The 22500-nt window shown below is 44.0% G+C and overlaps 1 protein-coding gene across 1 annotated transcript in view; it reads right to left on the reverse strand.

Annotated features, from left to right (window-relative positions):
* The window catches only part of LOC143286353 (uncharacterized), a 53090-nt gene extending 33766 nt beyond the window's left edge, over positions 1-19324 (reverse strand). Inside the window, exons 1-12 of the mRNA XM_076593894.1 lie at positions 19162-19324; positions 18639-18767; positions 17958-18074; positions 16891-17019; positions 15504-15632; positions 13862-13996; positions 11975-12109; positions 9539-9667; positions 7283-7414; positions 4580-4711; positions 2824-2976; positions 1479-1607 (exon numbers count right to left, since the gene is read on the reverse strand). Coding sequence (XP_076450009.1) covers positions 1479-1607; positions 2824-2976; positions 4580-4711; positions 7283-7414; positions 9539-9667; positions 11975-12109; positions 13862-13996; positions 15504-15632; positions 16891-17019; positions 17958-18074; positions 18639-18767; positions 19162-19324 — 1612 coding nt within the window. The remainder of the gene's footprint in view (positions 1-1478; positions 1608-2823; positions 2977-4579; positions 4712-7282; positions 7415-9538; positions 9668-11974; positions 12110-13861; positions 13997-15503; positions 15633-16890; positions 17020-17957; positions 18075-18638; positions 18768-19161) is intronic.
* Between the last annotated feature and the right edge of the window lie 3176 nt (positions 19325-22500).

A 22500-nucleotide genomic window follows, 5' to 3' on the forward strand; every position in this document is an offset into this window, starting at 1 on the left:
CAATCAGTGATCGTCATGGTAACACATAGCCCCCTCCTCCACACCTGACGTCACAACAACCACAGTCATCGTCATGGTAACACACGGCTCCCTCCTCCACACCTGACGTCACGTCAACCAGTCATCGTCATGGTAACACATAGCCCCATCCTCCACACCTGACGTCACAACAACCACAGCCATCGTCATGGTAGCACATCACCCCTTACACCTGACGTCACAACAATCAGTCATCGTCATGGTAACACATAGCCCCCTCCTCCACCCCTGATGTCACAACAACCACAACCATAGTCATGGTAGCACATCGAAGCTGCAGCAACATGGCAAAGAAGAATGACAAAAACGTCGAAACTAGAAGACAGAGGTGACTATGAGAATGCATACAAGGATGGGGAGGGTTGGGGTGGGGGCGGCGGGGGGGGGGGGGGGAGAGGAGGAGGGGAGGGGGTAGGGTGGGGAGGAGGAGGGCGGGCCGAAAAAAAAAGAAGAAAAGGAACACAGAATCCACAACAGCTGAAGAAAACATCAGTTACATATGCACAACTCACACCACCACCAGGCAGAGACATGAGTTTAATTTTCAGTTTCAAGGAGGTGTCGAAGCGTGCGGACTGATCCATATACACTACACCACATCTGCTAAATGAAAAAGAAGTTGAGCAGACGCATGATCTCCACATTAACTCAAAACGCGCAGCTCTGGCCTTGAAAGCTATTTATTTGTGCAAAACATAAACATGCAATAGGAAAACTGATTTCAGTAAAGAGACAAACGACAGAAATAAAACCAGAAGAAAGACAAAGGACCACTATGAGCGAACCCGTACACACCCCCCCCCCCCCCCCCCCCACACACACACACACAGGCAGGCAGACACAGAGAGAGAGTGAGATAATGAGAGAGAGAGAGACAGACTGACAGACAGACAGACAGGGAGAGAGACAGACAGACAGAGAGAAAGAGAGAGAGAGAGAGAGAGAGAGAGAGAGAGAGAGAGAGAGAGAACGCAGGAACGCAGGAAGTTTAATGCGAAGGCCACCAGCCTGTCCACATGAGAACACGTACACATAAAGATAACGATTGAAAAAATGAGGAAAAAAACAGATTCAACAGAAGTTAAACATAATTGCTCTGTCACGCAATCTGATTATAACATTCTAAATTAAACTTCACATCAGTTCCTCTCTCTGAGAGAGAGAGAGAGAGAGAGAGAGAGAGAGAGAGAGAGAGAGAGAGAGAGAGAGAGAGAGAGAACAACGCCATGCAACGATAGTTGCACAACTTATACATATACACTCAAGGCCTGACTAGGGCGTTGGGTTAGCCTGCTTATCATCAAGCTTGCAGATGTGGTATGGCGTATAATATGGATTTGTCCGAACCTCCTTGAGAAATTAAAAAAAAACCAAACAACAACAACTGAAACTTGAAACATGCAACAAGGGATTTGAACAGCACAGCACGGGACCCCTACCGCACGCTCCATCCTCCTTGGCCACGAAGTTCAGTTGGCAGGAACATTGCCGGCTGGTGGCAGGTCCGTCGCACGCCATGTTGTCGCCACAGTCCGAATCCACATCACACTGTCCGCCTGCCCGTGACCCTGTGTGTGACGATGGTTGGTCATGTCATCAGCTGAACGTCTGTTCATAAGAGTGATTTTACACTGAGGGGAAAAAACAGTGCGCAGTTCGTTCGTTCTTTAGCTTAGCGTCTTTTCACTATCAGTGATATTAGATGATTAAAAAAAAAAAAAAAAATATATATATATAATGGGGAGTTGGGGGGGTGGAGGGGGAGGGGAGAGGAAAACGGAAAAGGTAGAAAACTACCAAAAAATGCATAGCTAACATGCTATCACATTTAACAGTAACAATTCAACAATGGTAATCATAGTCAGAAGCCATCAACACAATTCTCAAGTACATTAAAGGAATGTAGAAATAGGGCTATGAACTAATGCCTTTAAAAGTTCGACCATAAGAACCTCCTCAGAAATCTTTCCAAAAATCATCTGCAGAATAGTTGTTCTCTTTGAAATACTTGGGCAAGAAGGTACGTAACGGATGAGAGTGAAACAATGATGCAAGCTGAACTGCTTACCACAGATGCATGTGACATTTTTACTATACTTTGTCTTCAGCGCATCAAGTTTTATACGGAAGAAAGTAGAGGTTATTAATCTTGTATAGCAAGCTTATGGTTTCGGTTTCTTTTCTTTAATAATATTCTCGGGGAATAATGCCCCTTTATGTTTTAAAAACTTTTCCTTCCATCGGTTATGAAATCGACCCCATGCTGATTTTTCTAACAAAGTGTATGCCTCTTTTACGGAAAGACGGACATGTATTTACGTGTTTGCGTGTATGTGTGCATCAGAACAAGCTTGAATTGTAGACAATTACTAACGTGACGACAGAGAGAGAAAAAAAAAGAACGGACATGGAAATTCGGTGGTTGGAAACAAACGAAGAAATCGAATTTATTACCATAAAACCAACTGACTAATAAAAAAAAAAGACAGTCAAATATCAGAATACTTACAGTTAATCATTCAACTATTGGACAAACAGATAAACTAACACACACACACAAAGAAAATCGTAAGCTAACGATGGAGAGTTAAATATTTTTGCGTTGAAACTAACACACACACACACACACACACACACACAAAGAAAATCGTAAGCTAACGATGAAGAGTTAAATATTTTTGCGTTGACGTGATATCAGTCAAATGTGTGGAAAACTGCTTGAATTTGATAAGAGGAGCAGCAAAAAAAAACCGGAAAGGGTAAAAAGAGGAAAATGAGCCTTACCACAAAACCCGTTTCCTTTGGGGATGAAGACGGCTTCACACCGACAAAGCCCTGTCGTGATGCCCGCGGGCACAGTGGACTCTGCTTGGCTCGTGCACACCATGTGGTCACCACACTCACTGCTGTCACTGCACGGCTCGTCCACTTGCCTCCCTGAAACACACGCACGCACAGACACACGCACAGACAAACACGCACACACACATACACAAACACACGCGAACTCACAAATACACACTCTCTCAAACAGACACACAGACACAGACACACAAACACCCGTGTATAACCTCATAAGTGAACAAACGTTAGATTAATGACCAACACTCACAGACACACGCACACAAAATACACGTCTAAAATCAGTTTATAAATAGACGTTAAACTAATGACCAACACACACATATACACACACATACATGCACACATAAACAAACAAACAAACACACACACGCACACACACACACACACATACATACTTACATACACACATATATACATAAATGCATACATATATACGAGGGACGATCATTAAAATTAATATGTCCCCCTGACCCACTTCCCATGAACTGAGAGAATCGAACCCCAGCACAGTTATTAGCCTTTCTCTACACAGGTACCACGAAAGGTGACACACTTCTCCCATCGCTCTATGCGGCTGTGAAGACCGTGCACGTAGAAGTCTGCAGAAGCCAGGAACCACGGCGTTTCATCGTCTGGAAAGTGCTTGCCTTTCAAAAATGACTTCATGGTTGGAAAGAGGTGGAAGTCAGATTGCGAAGTCAGGAGAGCAAGGGGATAAGGAAGGATTTCATGGCCGCAGGAACGTGTTTCTGTCTAGACAACATGGTGCGAGTTGTGAACCGGAGCTAGTTATAGTCTTGCAGGAAGCGGACACATTTTGGTCAGCATTCTAGAAAAGCCTCTCGGTTTTGATGGCCTCGTGCAGATTATGCAGTAATGAAGCGTAGCATGTCCCGGTAATTGTATTTTGTATTTCTTTTTTAGCACAACATATTTCTCTGTGTGAAATTCGGGCTGCTTTCCCCAGGGAGAGCGCGTCGCTACACTACAGCGCCACCCTTTTTTTTTTCCTGCGTGCAGTTTTGTTTTTCCTATCGAAGTGGATTTTTCTACAGAATTTTGCCAGGAAGGACCCTTTTGTTGCCGTGGGTTCTTTTACGTGCGCTAAGTGCATGCTGCACACGGGACCTCGGTTTATCGTCTCATCCGAATGACTAGCGTCCATACCGCCACTCAAGGTCTAGTGGAGGGGGAGAAAATATCAGCGGCTGAGCCGTGATTCGAACCAGCGCGCTCAGATTCTCTCGCTTCCTATGCGGACGCGTTACCTCTAAGGCCATCACTCCACTAATACTTGTGGTGCCCTTTGCCAGGAAATCCATCATAATTACTTCGTGCTGGTCCCAATAGACTGTTAGTATGACCGTGCCCGCCGAGGGTTGGACATATGCCTTCTTCGGAGATGGCAAGTTTAAAGTGCATCCATTGCTTCGACTGGGCTTTAGTCTCTGGATCATGGTGATGGACCCATGTGTCGTCCTGACTGATCAGTCTCTCGAAGAAGTCCTACTTTTCTTGGCACATGGCCAAAAGAGCCTGGGCGCACGTGAATCGTTGTGAGCAGTACGTAAAGAAATGAAGTATACAATTTTTTGTTATGTGGATTTCACAAACAGAATGATCGCAGATCAAAACAGGAAATCATCACCCATGTCCTGCCTGGGATGCTACTGACCACAACGACCGTCCGCTCTGGATACGTAGGTTTTAGTGCACGTGCACTCAAAGAGATCAGGTGAGTGGCCCGTGCAGGTCATGTGATCGCCACAGTCCTCTTCCACTTCACACGATTCCCACACCCGCACACCTACACATAGAATCATGACGTCAAACACGTGTCTGTGTGACTGTGTAATTGACTGTGTGTGTGTGTGTGTGTGCACGCGCGCGTGCGCGCAAATGTAAATTTGTGTATAAATATAAACCAAATCATCCCAAAATGATCAGGCCACGTACCAAAGGCCCAAAGCGAATCTGTATAAACGAAATCATCCCACAATGATCAGACGATTTACATCATCACCCAAATGTAAATCTGTGTAAATCATCCCAAGGAAGCGTGCAGTCATACAATTTAAATAATTTGGTCCGGTCTAACACAACGTGTGGGACGACTCCTAAGAAATGTAAATCTTTTTATATAAAGAAAATCATGCCAAAGTTTTCAGACGATTTACTAAGAGACCCTAATGTAACTATTTTAAAATCAATTTTTAATCATCAAACAAAATCAGGCAAGTTACTAAAAGACTCCGGCTGTCAATCCGTATGGATAAAATCACCACTAAAATGATTTGACGACTTACTAAGAGACCTAAATGTAACTATTCTATAGTCAAATCATCATCATCAACAACAACAACAAAAAGACAAGTTACTAAGAGACTCCAACGTTAATACTCAAATCAATTCATGCCCCATGATGATCAGACAGAGACTCCAAAGTTAATGCTCAAATCAATTCATGCCCCATAATGATCAGACAGAGACTCCAAAGTCAATGCTCAAATCAATTCATGCCCCATAATGATCAGACAGAGACTCCAAAGTTAATGCTCAAATCAATTAATGCCCCATAATGATCAGACAGAGACTCCAAAGTTAATGCTCCAATCAATTAATGCCCCATAATGATCAGACAGAGACTCCAAAGTCAATGCTCAAATCAATTCATGCCCCATAATGATCAGACAGAGACTCCGAAGTTAATGCTCAAATCAATTAATGCCCCATAATGATCAGAGACTCCAAAGTTAATGCTCCAATCAATTCATGCCCCATAATGATCGGACAGAGACTCCAAAGTTAATGCTCCAATCAATTCATGCCCCATAATGATCGGACAGAGACTCCAAAGTTAATGCTCCAATCAATTCATGCCCCATAATGATCAGACAGAGACTCCAAAGTTAATGCTCAAATCAATTAATGCCCCATAATGATCAGAGACTCCAAAGTTAATGCTCCAATCAATTCATGCCCCATAATGATCAGACAGAGACTCCAAAGTCAATGCTCAAATCAATTCATGCCCCATAATGATCAGACAGAGACTCCGAAGTTAATGCTCAAATCAATTAATGCCCCATAATGATCAGAGACTCCAAAGTTAATGCTCCAATCAATTCATGCCCCATAATGATCGGACAGAGACTCCAAAGTTAATGCTCCAATCAATTCATGCCCCATAATGATCGGACAGAGACTCCAAAGTTAATGCTCCAATCAATTCATGCCCCATAATGATCAGACAGAGACTCCAAAGTTAATGCTCAAATCAATTAATGCCCCATAATGATCAGAGACTCCAAAGTTAATGCTCCAATCAATTCATGCCCCATAATGATCAGACAGAGACTCCAAAGTCAATGCTCAAATCAATTCATGCCCCATAATGATCAGACAGAGACTCCGAAGTTAATGCTCAAATCAATTAATGCCCCATAATGATCAGAGACTCCAAAGTTAATGCTCCAATCAATTAATGCCCCATAATGATCAGACAGAGACTCCAAAGTTAATGCTCCAATCAATTAATGCCCCATAATGATCAGACAGAGACTCCAAAGTTAATGCTCAAATCAATTAATGCCCTATAATGATCAGACAGACTCCAAAGTTAATGCTCAAATCAATTAATGCCCCATAATGATCAGAGACTCCAAAGTTAATGCTCCAATCAATTCATGCCCCATAATGATCAGACAGAGACTCCAAAGTTAATGCTCCAATCAATTAATGCCCCATAATGATCAGACAGAGACTCCAAAGTCAATGCTCAAATCAATTCATACCCCATAATGATCAGAGACTCCAAAGTTAATGCTCAAATCAATTCATGCCCCATAATGATCAGACAGAGACTCCAAAGTTAATGCTCAAATCAATTCATGCCCCATAATGATCAGACAGAGACTCCAAAGTTAATGCTCAAATCAATTCATGCCCCATAATGATCAGACAGAGACTCCAAAGTTAATGCTCCAATCAATTCATGCCCCATAATGACCAGACAGAGACTCCAAAGTTAATGCTCCAATCAATTAATGCCCCATAATGATCAGACAGAGACTCCAAAGTTAATGCTCAAATCAATTAATGCCCCATAATGATCAGAGACTCCAAAGTTAATGCTCAAATCAATTCATGCCCCATAATGATCAGAGACTCCAAAGTTAATGCTCAAATCAATTCATGCCCCATAATGATCAGACAGAGACTCCAAAGTTAATGCTCCAATCAATTCATGCCCCATAATGATCAGACAGAGACTCCAAAGTTAATGCTCCAATCAATTCATGCCCCATAATGATCAGACAGAGACTCCAAAGTCAATGCTCAAATCACATTCGTCCCCCACCGAGAGCAGACGACCTACCGCAAGATCCGCCATCACGGACGACGTAAGGAGAGACGCATGCGCAGAGAGCTGTTCCGTTGTGTCCCAAGGAGCAGTGCATGTGGTCCCCACAGTCGGTGTCTGAGGAACAGGCTTCGTCTGCTGGCCGGCCTGTGTACTCCGAGGGTATACAGGGCACACATGTTGTAAGCAACCATAAACACACACAGACACAAACACACAGATTCCTAATCGATATGTGTCGTCCAAATGCAAAGCCTTGTGAATTGATCCTTCTAACAGAAATACAGCCAAGGCTGGCGAAATTTGTTCATGAATGTTTCTCTTCTTAATATGCTCATGTTTATGTTTCATTGTGTCTTATAAACTTTAAGGTTTTATGACAATAAAAAGTATTCTATTCTATTCTATTCACACACACACACACTACGACAAAATATAGTGAAAATGTTATATGCATTTGTGGTAAGCAGTTCGGCTTGCATCATAGTTTGTTTCACTCTCAGCAGTTACGTATCTTCTTGTCCAAGTATTTCATAGAAGGTATATTCTGCAGATGATTTGGGGGGTGTTATTTCTAACGACGTTCTTTTAGTAGAACTTTCACAGGCATTAGTTCATAGCCCTATTTTTACATTCATTTAATGTACTTCCTGATTGTGTTAATGGTTTTATTTATTATCATCATTACTGAATTATTACTGTTAACTCACTCAATACGGCCAGTCCTCTCTTCTCCTCTACACAGACCCCTCGGATGTCCAGTGGGTATCTCAATGACCCAACCTTTAGCTTCCGTCGTCAGAATTGTGGTATTCTTTGTCAACATTCACCTCTTCAGTATGAGCCTTCCGCTTGCAATATTTTGTTGGTGGTAATTGGGGTGAAACGCTGTTAACGTCTTCTCTTTCGCCGTTCGTATGGAGAGAGTTAAAGCTAATTTCATGTTAGTTATGCATTTCTTATTAGTTTTCAACTTTTTCTGCATTATCCTGACTTCACACCCCCCTCTCCCCATCCCGTCTGCCCACCCCACCTTTTTTCTTTTTTTTTCTTAATCGTCTAATATCACTTATAGTGAAAAGACGCTAAACTAAACAACGAACAGAGAGAGAGAGAGAGAGAGAGAGAGAGAGAGAGAGAGAGAGAGACTCACACAAGCATACATGGACACACACACACACACACTCATAAACAAAGAGAGAGAGAGAGAGAGAGAGAGAGAGAGATACGGAACATGCGGAATATTTATTCATCACAGGTCATGGCCTCTTATTAAAGAGTATGTGAACAGTTCATAATGTATACAACATAAAGTGCGAAGAACATACGATGATTAAGCCGAAAGCAAGGACAGAGAGAGAGAGAGAGAGAGGGGGGAGGGGAGGACAGACAGACAGACAGAGACAGACAGACAGACAGAAAGAGAGAGAGAGACAGTGAAAGAGAGAGCGAGAATGAGAGAGATAGTGCAACAAAGAAAGTAAGAAAAAGAGAAAAGAAATCAAAAACAAAATGGGATAAAAGAAACCAAAATCCATCAGAATGGTTGTGATATACTTGCAACGCACAGCAGTGTTACTTCCTTCACCATACCATACCAGGCCAACTTAAAGTCACCGCATTCCTGCCACTTATTCTCCACATTGGTCAAGCATCTAATTCAACCATCTCGGACCTTGCGGACGCTTTTGATACCACCACTGATCACCTCATACATCTCAAGAGACTCACGCACAGCAATTAAGGGACATTCAGTGCAGCACTGCCTCTGTCATCTACCTCTTTCTAAGAAATGAGGCAGCGATTCGTTCTAAGACAATTTCTCCCAAAACATGTCCTTTACATGTGGCGTTCCTCAAGGGTCTACTGATGGACTCACAGATTTATTACATGAAACCTTTTTTAAAGACTTAATCAGATCTTCAGCTGACTGTCGGTCATTAGTTGATGACGTACAGTTAAAACAAAACCTCCAGTCATAATACAATCGACAGCATCATTACTGGACAGCTGGATATATATATATATATATATATATATATATATATATATATATATATATAGAGAGAGAGAGAGAGAGAGAGAGAGAGAGAGAGAGAGAGTATGCAAATTATACATACCGTTGTGCGACAGGATACGTATGGTTGAAACTGATATTATGACAAAACCTTGATACGGAAAGTATGCATCTGAAAAGTGATCATTCTGTGGGACATGTTATTACTCTGTCCAAAAGGAAGGTCGGTAGTTGAAGGAAGGACAAAACCTCACCGCAAGAACGATCGCTTCGTTCAATGTAGGTGGAGTTACAGGTGCACACGTGACTCCCCGAAGCAGCGTGACACCTCATGAAATCCCCGCAGTCCGTCACCGTGTCACACAACTCGTTCACCGCAAGACCTGATAAAACACACACACCCGCAGTTCAGATTCCCCTGAATCGCCATCACCACCACCATCATCAGTAGCATCGTCATCGTTATCGTCATCTTCATGACATTACCATCACATGATGGTTCAGGCGATTTCCTCAAGTTGTCGCCATGAGACAGACAAGAAGCGACCACCTGAAAGGGTTTTTCATGGAAACGTTTATGGCAAACAATTGGTGAATTACCCAAAGTATATTATACATGGAATGTCATGTCGTCCATGTCAACGTTATCATGATAATTGTATATCACGTTCCATTTATGTCATTTCATAAACTGCTCAAACAAGTTAAAAAGTATACACCATCCTAAGATTCTATTGACGCTCACACACACACACACACACACACGCACACAAACACACACACACACACACACACACACACACACAAACACACACTCACACCAACACATGCACGCGCTTATGCACATATTCACCACATGCGTGAACAGAAACGGATCTAGCCATTACTGTACGCTCCACTGCACTGTTTTAAACCATTTTCTGACCATACAACCCATTCTACATCTCTACAGTGCAGTAACGACACAAACCTTACTGACCATACAACCCATTCTACATCTCTACAGTGCAGTAACGACACAAACCTTACTGACCATACAACCCATTTTACAGCTCTACAGTGCAGAAACGACACAAACCTTACTGACCATACGATCCATTTTACATCTCTACAGTGCAGTAACGACACAAACCTTACTGACCATACAACCCATTCTACATTTCTACAGTGCAATAACGACACAAACTACTGACCACACGACCCATTCTATATCTCTACAGTGCAGATTCGACACAAACTACTGACCACACGACCCATTTTACATCTCTACAGTGCAGTAACGACACAAACTACTGACCATACGACCCATTCTGCATTTCTACAGTGCAGATTCGACACAAACTACTGACCACACGACCCATTTTACATCTCTACAGTGCAGTAACGACACAAACTACTGACCATACGACCCATTTTACATCTCTACAGTGCAGTAACGACACAAACTACTGACCATACGACCCATTCTACATTTCTACAGTGCAATAACGACACAAACTACTGACCACACGACCCATTCTATATCTCTACAGTGCAGATTCGACACAAACTACTGACCACACGACCCATTTTACATCTCTACAGTGCAGTAACGACACAAACTACTGACCACACGACCCATTCTATATCTCTACAGTGCAGATTCGACACAAACTACTGACCACACGACCCATTTTACATCTCTACAGTGCAGAAACGACACAAACTACTGACCACACGACCCATTTTACATCTCTACAGTGCAGAAACGACACAAACTACTGACCACACGACCCATTCTATATCTCTACAGTGCAGTAACGACACAAAACTTACTGACCATACGACCTATTCTACATCTCTACAGTTTCAGTAGCTCAAGGAGGCGTCACTGCGTTCGGACAAATCCATATACGCTACACCACATCTGCCAAGCAGATGCCTGACCAGCAGCGTAACCCAACGCGCTTAGTCAGGCCTTGAGGAAAAAAAAAAAAGAAAAAGAAAAAGAGGTGAATAAATGATAGATAAGCTTACACAAATAATAAATACATAATAAATAATAACTATAATGTAAAAAAAAAAAAAAAAAAAGATAAATAAGCAAATAGATGTAAAACATGAAGACACACATTCACAAATACACCCACACATGCATAACAGATATGCACCGAACATGCAGTTTCACAGATATGAAAGCACAGTCAAATACATATAAACGTACATGAGCTCCAACACACACACACACACACACCACACACATTACCCTGCACCTCCTCTACCCCCCTCCTCCACACACTCATTTCTAGTCTACGTATCACAGCTTCCACGTCACACACACACACACACACACACACACACACACACACAGATGAACACTTACTTGTACAAGCGCACACACATATGCCCATATCTCCACACACATATGTACAAATATATATATATATATATATATATATATATATATATATATATATACGTTCCAATATCCTGTTGCTCCCACAGTGTAGGCATGCATACACTCACATACCTCATCCTCTACCCCACCTCCCCCCGCACCCCCACCTCCCCCTCACACACACACACACACACGCACGTGCACAGAACTCTACTGACACTTGTACATCTCTACAGTAAAGTAACGATACAAACTACTGACCACACGACTCATTTTACACCTATATAGTAAAGTAACGACACACACTACTGACCACAAGAGCCATCCACTCTGGGAATGTGGTCAAGCAGACACTGACATCTCTGGTCACCCTCTGAACCGCTGGTAGCGCACATCATGTTTTCTGCGCATTCACCCAGCTCGTAACATCTTATTCCTTCTTTCTTCCCTGCAATCATCATCATCGTTATCATCATCCTCCTTCCGCTCCTCCTCCGCATCGTCGTCATCATCATAATCATCGTCGTTGTCGTCATCATTGGCGTCATCGTCGTCACCATCATCACATCAACACCACAGATATATCTAATTCTCTCAGGCTGTGGCAACGAGACACGCAATGTTGCTGGCCAGCCGTCTTTTGTGACCATATGTCATTGAAATGGTGGGAAAACATTTCGTGTCTGCAGTTAACGGAAGATCAATAATTATCAGAACTGCACGTGGTAGGTACCTGCTGTATAAAGGCTGGTGGCAGAATGGTTAATACGCTTATCTGCTAATACAGTGTCCGAGCCGGGCTGGGTTCGAATCCCGCTCTCGCCCTTTTTCCCCAAAGGTTGCCTGGAAAGTGAAACTGAGCATCTAGTGATTTGGATGAGACGATAAAACGAGGTCCCGTGTGTAGCACGCAACTGGCGCACTGAAAAAGAACACATGTTGTCCCCTGGCGAAATTCTGAAGAAGAAATGAACTCTGACTGGCACACAAATTTATATGTGTAGCCGACGATCTTCAGGTGAACCGGTCACAAGTAATTTACCTCCCTTTAATCTTCAGTTAAATCGGTCACAAATGATTTACCTCCCTTTAATCTTCAGTTAAATCGGTCACAAATGATTTACCTCCTTTTACTGGGAGCAGTATTTCTTTTTTTTATAAATACAATTCCGAAAACATGCCATTTTTGTTTTTATGTTATTGAAATTCATTTAGATAATATATTATTTAATATGATATCATTATGTCAGTAGCCTATCATTCTTTTAAATCAGTATTTACGTGAAGGAATTTTGGTTCGACCTTTGAAATGTACTCAGTTATACAAAATACCTTCTACCTATCGCAGTCTAGACACGTAATCTCACACGGAACCTTACCTGGCTCAGAATTTTATCAATCCATCACATATTTATGCACTCTACACACGACAAGAGCGTTGGGTTATGCTGCTGTCAGGCGTCTGCCAAACAAATGTAGTATGGCACATATGGATTTGTCCGAACGAACAAATTGCTGCCTCCATGACAAACTGTGAAAGGTGTGTGTCCTCACAAACTTGGGTGTGACATGTTTCACGTTGTTTGAGAACTTCGAAACTCTATCTGTATTTTCGGATGGTAGTGATCGTTACTGCTATGTGAACTCTCACCAGTATCAGTCGTGGTAATCCAGCCTCTGATTCAGTTGTTTCTGGGAATTTTTCGGGTATGTTCTTGTTGGGAAACAGGGCATCATCCCATTCACAAGCATGACTGCCAGCGGTCCATATCTTCATTTACCATGAGAGAGAGAGAAGACAACGGCCGGCAAACATTTTACTGCGTTGTTGCCATTGAAAGATTACCGAAGCTCAAAAACGGAGTCGTTAATCTAAAATGAGCAAGATTATAACAAAATAATCTGCAGCCACAATGTGCTGAGTTTTCACCATTTAGAAAGGGATTCATGAACACAAACTAAACGACTCCCTGCATGTGCCAACAAGCAGGAAACAATTCAGCACAACACAACGATGTAAACACTACACCATACAACACCGATATAACACTGCACCAAACAACACAGATTAACACGACATGGATAACCAAACCCAGGCACATACAGCTTTCCGAAGAAATGTCTCCCTTCACTCCAAACAACACAACACAAACGTAACACAGCAGTGTGATGATGACCACAGAACACACTGTCTCCCCACCACACGCTCTGTCCCGCGTGGTCACGAAGTTCCTGTTGCACGTGCACAGGGTGAGGTTGCCGTCGCTGCCGTGCTTGCAGTTCATGTTATCTGCACACTCTGCCGCTCCCAGACACTGCTCCCCAGCTGACTTTCCTGTCAACGTTATATATTATACATCATCGTCATCCATCATCCCTGTCTGCATCATACATCAGAGTCATACGTCATTTATATTACAGTCACACATCATCCCTGTAACCGTCATCCATCATCCCTGTCTGCGTCATACATCACAGTCATACGTCATTTATATTACCGTCACACATCATCCCTGTAACCGTCATCCATCATCCCTGTCTGCGTCAGACATCAGTCATACGTCATTTATATTACCGTCACACAGTCATCCATCATCCCTGTCTGCATCATACATCACAGTCATACGTCATTTATATTACCGTCACACAGTCATCCATCATCCCTGTAACCGTCATCCATCATCCCTGTATGCGTCATACATCACAGTCATACGTCATTTATATTACCGTCACACATCATCCCTGTAACCGTCATTCATCATCTCTGCGTCAGTCACAGTCATGCGTCATTTATATTACCGTCACACATCATCCCTGTAACCGTCATCCATCATCCCTGTCTGCATCATACATCACAGTCATACGTCATTTATATTACCGTCACACATCATCCCTGTAACCGTCATCCATCATCCCTGTCTGCGTCACACATCAACGTCATACCTATCACAGTCAGATATCACTCCTGTCACTGTCATACAGCCCATTTAGTAACCATGTTACATCAAAAAGTTATCAGTTTTATCCACGGTAATGTTTGTTGGTGGTGTTTTTTTTGTTTTTTTTATTTTTTTTATTTTATTTTTTAGTTCCAAGAGGTTTCAATTCTAGAGTGCTGCAGTCTTCCAGTTGGGATAAAAAGCTGATAGTCAATGGCTGTTGTCATTTGACATCAATTAGACTCGCTGGTCGAAGAGAACAGTCAGTCTGTCTTGTCTCACTACTGTGATCATGCTGCAGACATTCTTCATCCTGTTCAATTAATTTCTTACTGATTGATTGATTGATATGGATACTTTTATAGCGCATATCCTCGGTCGGAGACCAAGCTCTAAGCGCTTTTCAAACACGGGGTCATTTGCACAACAGGCCGTCTTCCTGGGTAGAGCCGACTGACGGCTGCCACTAGGCGCTCATCATTCGTTTCCTGTGTCATTCAAGCAGATTTCAGGCACGACAAACATACACACTCACACAGACATGTGACATTTTACGTGTATGACCGTTTTTGTTTATCTACCCCGCCATGTAGGCAGCCATACTCCGTTTTTGGGGGTGTGCATGCTGGGTATGTTATTGTTTGCATAACCCACCTGAACGCTAATATGGATTACATGATCTTTAACGTGCGTATTTGATCTTCTGCGTGCGTATACACACGAAGTGATACAAAAAAAATATATATATCTCACTTCTCTCACATATAGTGGAGCCAAAATATCACAATCTTCGCACATACGGTCGTACAAAGTTAACACATTTTCTCACATTCAGCGCCTCTGAAGTACCCTTCACATCTCTCTCGATCTCACACATGTCGTACCAAAGTGTCTCACACATACCGCACAAGCCATTCAGCCTGAGCACGTAGCCTTCCTTGCACGTGCACATCGAGTTGCCGTGGGAACCAACACACTCCATGTCCTCACCACAGTCCTCGTCAGTAACACACCACCCTCCGCTCCCTGCCCCTGTGTCAACACAACACACCGCTCACACAGTAAACCCTTCAAACAACACGGAACACACCACTCTCCTCTCATCTCCCCTGTGTCAACACAACACGCCGCTCACACAGTAAACCCTTCAAACAACAATGGAACACGCCACATATTATAGAAAACAACACAACATACAAAACACACTGCAGCAAACACAGAACACACGAAGCAACACACAGAACACACCAAACAACACACAGAACACACCAAAAATAGAAAAGTTAACACACATCGCTTTTTTTCTTTTTCTTTTTTGTCAACAGGATGCAGATCCACAACGATGAGTTCTAACATGTCAACCTTGATACTTTCATTAAACCAGAGAGGAATGCACACTGCGTTCTTCATAGCAGAAATGATCCACATTAGCTTTTCAGCATGGCTGAAGCCGCCACGTGGTTAACACACGCCATGACGTCAGAAGGTTTCAGTTTCACTTTCTCAAGGAGGCGTCGCTGCGTTCGGACAAATCCATACACGCTACACCACATCTGTTGAGCAGATGCCTGACCAGCAGCATAACCCAACGCGCTTAGTCAGGCCTTGAGTGCATGCTTACATATTTGTGTACCTATGAAAGTGGATTTCATTTTACGTAATTTCGCCAGAGGGCAACACTCTCGTTGCCATGGGTTCTTTTTCAGTGCGCCAAGTGCGTGCTGCACACGGGACCTCGGTTTATCGTCTCATCCGAAAGACTAGACGCTCAGTTTGATTTTCCAGTCAAACTTAGGAGAAAGGGCGAGAGCGGGATTCGAACCCACACCCTCACGGACTCACTGTGTTGGCAGCTGAGCGTCTTAACCATTCTGCCACCTTCCTCCTTAGAAGGACAGGAGATAGAGTGACAAACACACGCCATGACGTCAAAAGGACAGGAGAGAGAGTGACAAACACACGCCATGACGTCAAAAGGACAGGAGAGAGAGTGACAAACACACGCCATGACGTCAAAAGGACAGGAGAGAGAGTGATAAACACACGCCATGACGTCAAAAGGACAGGAGAGAGAGTGATAAACACACGCCATGACGTCAGAAGGACAGGAGAGAGAGTGACAAACACACGCCATGACGTCAGAAGGACAGGAGAGAGTGACAAACACACGCCATGACGTCAGAAGGACAGAAGTGACCCCCCCCCAAAAAAAAACAAACAAACAAACAAAAAAAAAACACAAAAAAACACCCCCCTCCCCCAAAACAAAAAAACTAAAGGACTCGCTCACCGCACGAACCGTCCCCACGGGTGACGTAACCAGGGGCACAGTAGCAGTGGAGGTGTGGGGTGGTGCCCACGCACTCCATGCTGCTGCCACAGTCCGCCACGGTGCTGCACCGCCCGCCCACCACCTTGCCTGAAACACACACACACACACACACACACACACACACATGCGCGCGTGCGTCCTGTCATAATATCCCATAAACATATACATGTCTTTTCAGCGATTTGATTTGATATGGATACGTATACAGCGCATATCCTCGGTCTATCCTCGATCGGAGACCAAGCTCCAAGCGCTTTACATACCCGGAGTCATTTGTACAACAACAGGCTGCCTACCTGGGTAGAGCCGACTGACGGGCTGCTACTGGGCGCTCATCAGTCGTTTCCTGTGTCATTTCAATCAGATTTCAGGCGCGCACACATACACACTCAGACAGACATATACCATTTTTTCGTGTTTGACCGTTTTGTTTGTCTACTCCGTCGTGTAGGCAGCCAACCTGCCAAACTGGTTACAATCGCAGGTACAGAATACATGGAACAAACACGAGCAAACCCGTCATCATCCACTGATATCTACACAATAACTCATAGACATCGCATCTGTCTTCCAGTACACATAGAGACACAGACACAAACACAGCATCTGACTTCCAGTACACATCTCTAGAGAAAGAGAAACACAAACATCGCATCTCTTTTCCAGTACACTCAGATACAGAGATTAGACACCGCATCTCTCTGCAAGTACACTCAGAGACACAGACACATACACATCGCATCTTTCTCTTTCTTCAAGTACACTTGGAGACGGAGCCACATAGACAACGCGTCTCTCTTCAAGTATACATACAGAACAAAATACACGAACATCGCATCTCTCTTCCAGTGAACACAGAAACAAAGAAACATACACACCGCGTGTCTCCTCCACACACACACTACCCCCTCCCCATCCCGCCTAGCACACGCGGACAAACAACAATACCTTCCCCGTCAATCCTTCACCCCACCTTCCCGCCCACACCAGCACAACAGGAGGCGAGGTTGAAACCCCAAACCTACCACAAGCACCGGAATGGGTGCGGACGGATCCCGGGGCGCACGTGCACGTGGTGTTGGTGCAGTGCATGGTGTCTCCGCAGTCGGCAGACGTCTGGCAGGGAAAGCCCACACTGCGACCTGAAAACACATTGTACTACTTACATGTACAGACCTGTAGACACACACACACACACACATACACACAGTCACGCACGCAAGTACAGATACGCACGAATGCAAACATAATGCATGTCCACATATTCGTGACAGGTTTACAGACATAAACATAATACCTAAAAACACAGTATCCTCTGCGGGGTAGTTTCCAGGGGCCAGTTGCATTGCTCGGACGGGAGAGCCTTGTATGATCGTAACCCGCTACTAACTGTGTGTAGTATGGATGTATCCCCCTGGGGTTGATTTAGGACATTGATGTATCCCCCTGGGGTTGATTTAGGACATTGATGTATCCCCTGGGGATGATTTAGGACACTGATGTATCGCCCTGGGGTTGATTTCGGACACTGGGAAACCTACAGAAGGCGGGAACGGGGCGGGGAGGGCGGGTGGCGATTTGGGACGTTACACAGATACAAGAATCAACCCATGAAAAATATACAGCTAAAGCTTCTGTTGGTGGTAATAACCAGATTATGGGGGAGGAGGAGGTGGTCGAGAAGAAACCAAAAGAGGAAGGTTTACCGCATGTTCCAGCGTGCATACGAACAAAATCCTTCAGACATGAACAGGTCTGGTTGCCAAGGGGGCCCTCACACACCATGTTGTCGGCACAGTCCGCGTCACCGTCACAGTTCCCGCCTTCCACGGTGTCTGGGGAACACATCAACATCAACACAATGTCTAGGACGTGCCCATCAACATCAACACAATCCGAATAAAAGATTCAAAGAAGTGTCATCCTTTTCGTGGAGGATATAATAGCAACACATGCCTATTGAATCACAACTTCAATCCAATAACCTAAATCGAAGGGAGCTTACAAAACACACACATTTATTTAAAATGAAAATAAAATGATGATAATATACAATACAATAGTGTGTACAGCATGCAGACAATGCACTACTCTGTAAGTGTACGTTTAGCTCGTTAACAATTCCAAACGGGTCTTTCTACAACCACAAAAACACGCCAAGATTGCATGTATGGTAAGGGATAAACCACGTGAAAAAGAAAACAAACAACAAAGAGAAGAAAAACTGACTGCAAGATCCCCTCAAAGTGGCGACGTAGGGCTGGGCACAGGTACAGGTGAACACTGCCCCAAACACCTCATGGCAGACCATCCGGTCCCCACACTGGGTCACGTCTTCACACAGTCCTCCCTTCACTTTACCTGTGGCACAGTGCACCAACACAGCCGTCATCGTTGGTGAACAAACAAACAAAAACAACAAACAAACAAACAAAAAAAGTACATCATCACAGCCGTCAGCGTCATCAGTACATCATCACAGCCGTCAACGTCACCAGTACATCATCACAGCCGTCAACGTCATCAGTACACCAACACAGCCGTCAACGTCATCAGTACACCAACACAGCCGTCAACGTCATCAGTACACCAACACAGCCGTCAACGTCATCAGTACATCAACACAGCCGTCAACGTCATCAGCACACCAACACAGCCGTCAACATCATCAGTTCACTGACACAGCCGTCAACGTCATCAGTACATCAACACAGCCGTCATCGTCATCAGTACATCAACACAGCCGTCAACGTCATCAGTACACCAACACAGCCGTCAACGTCATCAGTACACCAACACAGCCGTCAATGTCATCAGTACACCAACACAGTCGTCATCCTCATCAGTACATCAACACAGCCGGCATTTTCATCAGTACACCAGCACAGCCGTCAACGTCACCAGTACACCAACACAGCCGTCAACGTCATCAGTACACCGACACAGCCGTCAACGTCATCAGTACACCAACACAGCCGTCATCGTTGGTGAACAAACAAACAAAAACAACAAACAAACAAACAAACAAACAAAAAAAGTACATCATCACAGCCGTCAGCGTCATCAGTACATCATCACAGCCGTCAACGTCACCAGTACACCAACACAGCCGTCAACGTAATCAGCACACACCAACACAGCCGTCAAAGTCATCAGTACACCAACACAGTCGTCAACGTCATCAGTACACCAACACAGCCATCAACGTCATCAGTACACCAACACAGCCGTCAACGTCATCAGTACATCAACACAGCCGTCAACGTCACCAGTTCACCGACACAACTGTCAACGTCATCAGTACACCAACACAGCCGTCAACGTCATCAGCACACAACACAGCCGTCATTTTCATCAGTACACCAACACAGCCGTCAACGTCATCAGTACACCAACACAGCCGTCATCGTCATCAGTACATCAACACAGCCGTCAACGTCATCAGTACACCAACACAGCCGTCAACGTCATCAGTACACCAACACAGCCGTCAACGTCATCAGTACACCAACACAGCCGTCATCGTCATCAGTACACCATCACAGTCGTCAACGTCACCAGTACACCAACACAGCCGTCAACGTCACCAGTACATCAACACAGCCGTCATTTTCATCAGTGCATCAACACTGCCGTCAACATCATCAGTGCATCAACACAGCCGCCAACGTCACCAGTTCACCGACACAGCCGTGACCGTCATCAGTACACCAACACAGCCGTCAACGTCATCAGCACACCAACACAGCCGTCATTTTCATCAGTACACCAACACAGCCGTCAACGTCATCCGTACACCAACCCAGCCGTCAACGTAATCAGCACACACGAACACAGCCGTCATTTTCATCAGTACACCAACACAGCCGTCAACGTCATCAGTACATCAACACAGCCGTCATCGTCAGCAGTACACCGATACAGCCGTCATCTTCATCAGTACACCAACACAGCCGTCAACGTCATCAGTACATCAACACAGCCGTCAACTTCATCAGTACATCGACACAGCCGTCAACGTCATCAGTATTTCGACACAGCCGTCATCGTCATCACTACATCACATCATCACAGCTGTCCTAACAGTCCATACATCAAACAGATTCCACCGGTATCCATACACAGACACAGCTGTCGACATCATCTACACATCAACGCAGATTTCATCATCATCTATACATCAGCACAGCTGTCAACATCATCCATACATCGACACAGATTCAATCATCATCCACACATCAACGCAGCTGTCATTATCATACACATATCAACACAGCCGTCGACATCATCCATACATTAACACAGATTTCATTGCTATCCATTAATCAACACAGCTGTCAACATCATCCGTACATCAACACAGCTGTCAACATCATCCATACATCAACACAGCCGTCAACATCATCCACACATCAACACAGCTGTCAACATTATCCACACATCAACACAGAGTTTATCATCATCCACACATCAACACAGCCGTCAACATCATCGACACATCAACACAGAGTTTATCATCATCCACACATCAACACAGCTGTCAACATCATCGACACATCAACACAGAGTTTATCATCATCCACACATCAACACAGCTGTCAACATCACCTATACATCAACACATAGTTTATCATCATCCATACATCAACACAGCTGTCGACATCATCCACACATCAGCACAGCTGTCATCATTATGTACTCATCGACACAGCTATCAGCATTGTCCATATCAACAAAGACGTCCACATCATACGTTCAACAGGAAGTGGGCAAAGCGCGGAAAGACAGAGAGCAGGAAAGAATAAAGAAATAGAGGAAACAAAAGAATGGAACGGAGGAAGAGAACGGTGCACTGAACTTGCGAACAGGACACGGCGTCCATGTCAGTGTAAAGAAGTTGGGAAGAAGTGGACAGGAAAAGGTGATACCATCACTTTCACATCCATCAGTATCACTATCATCACCAGCAACGTCCACGGTCATAAACATCAGTATCACCACCATCACCGTAAGCATCCAAATCAACAACTATCAACATGATCATCACAATCACCACCACCAACACCACTATCACCATCATCATTTTCACCATCAAAATAACCATCGATATCACTTTCACCACCATCAATATCACCAACACCATTAACATAATGTAGTTAACAGGGAAGTAGAGGAGAAAACGAAACTGAGCAGAGGACAGAGAATGTTGAGGACATAAAGAAGGCGAAAGGAATATAAAAGAGGAAGATACGATGCGAACGAGTTGACTCGCTGTGAAATTCAAATTAACGTAATTTGACTGAATGTAATAGTGCTTGTTATTTCCTATTGGGTTATGCTGCTGGTCAGGCATCTGCTTGGCAGATGTGGTGTAGCGTATATGGATTTGTCCGAACACAGTGACGCCTCCTTGAGCTACTGATACTGATACTGATTTCCTATTGTCGTCGAGAATGTATTGCCTGTTTAAGAAACTAGAGACTGTTTTCAATGATGCAAAAAAAATATGAATATAACGTGCTCTGCTTGATCATAATTACAGTCCACTTTATTTGCTAAAGCGTCGAA

Source organism: Babylonia areolata, chromosome 10, assembly GCF_041734735.1.
Source record: "Babylonia areolata isolate BAREFJ2019XMU chromosome 10, ASM4173473v1, whole genome shotgun sequence".
Taxonomy (NCBI): domain Eukaryota; kingdom Metazoa; phylum Mollusca; class Gastropoda; order Neogastropoda; family Buccinidae; genus Babylonia; species Babylonia areolata.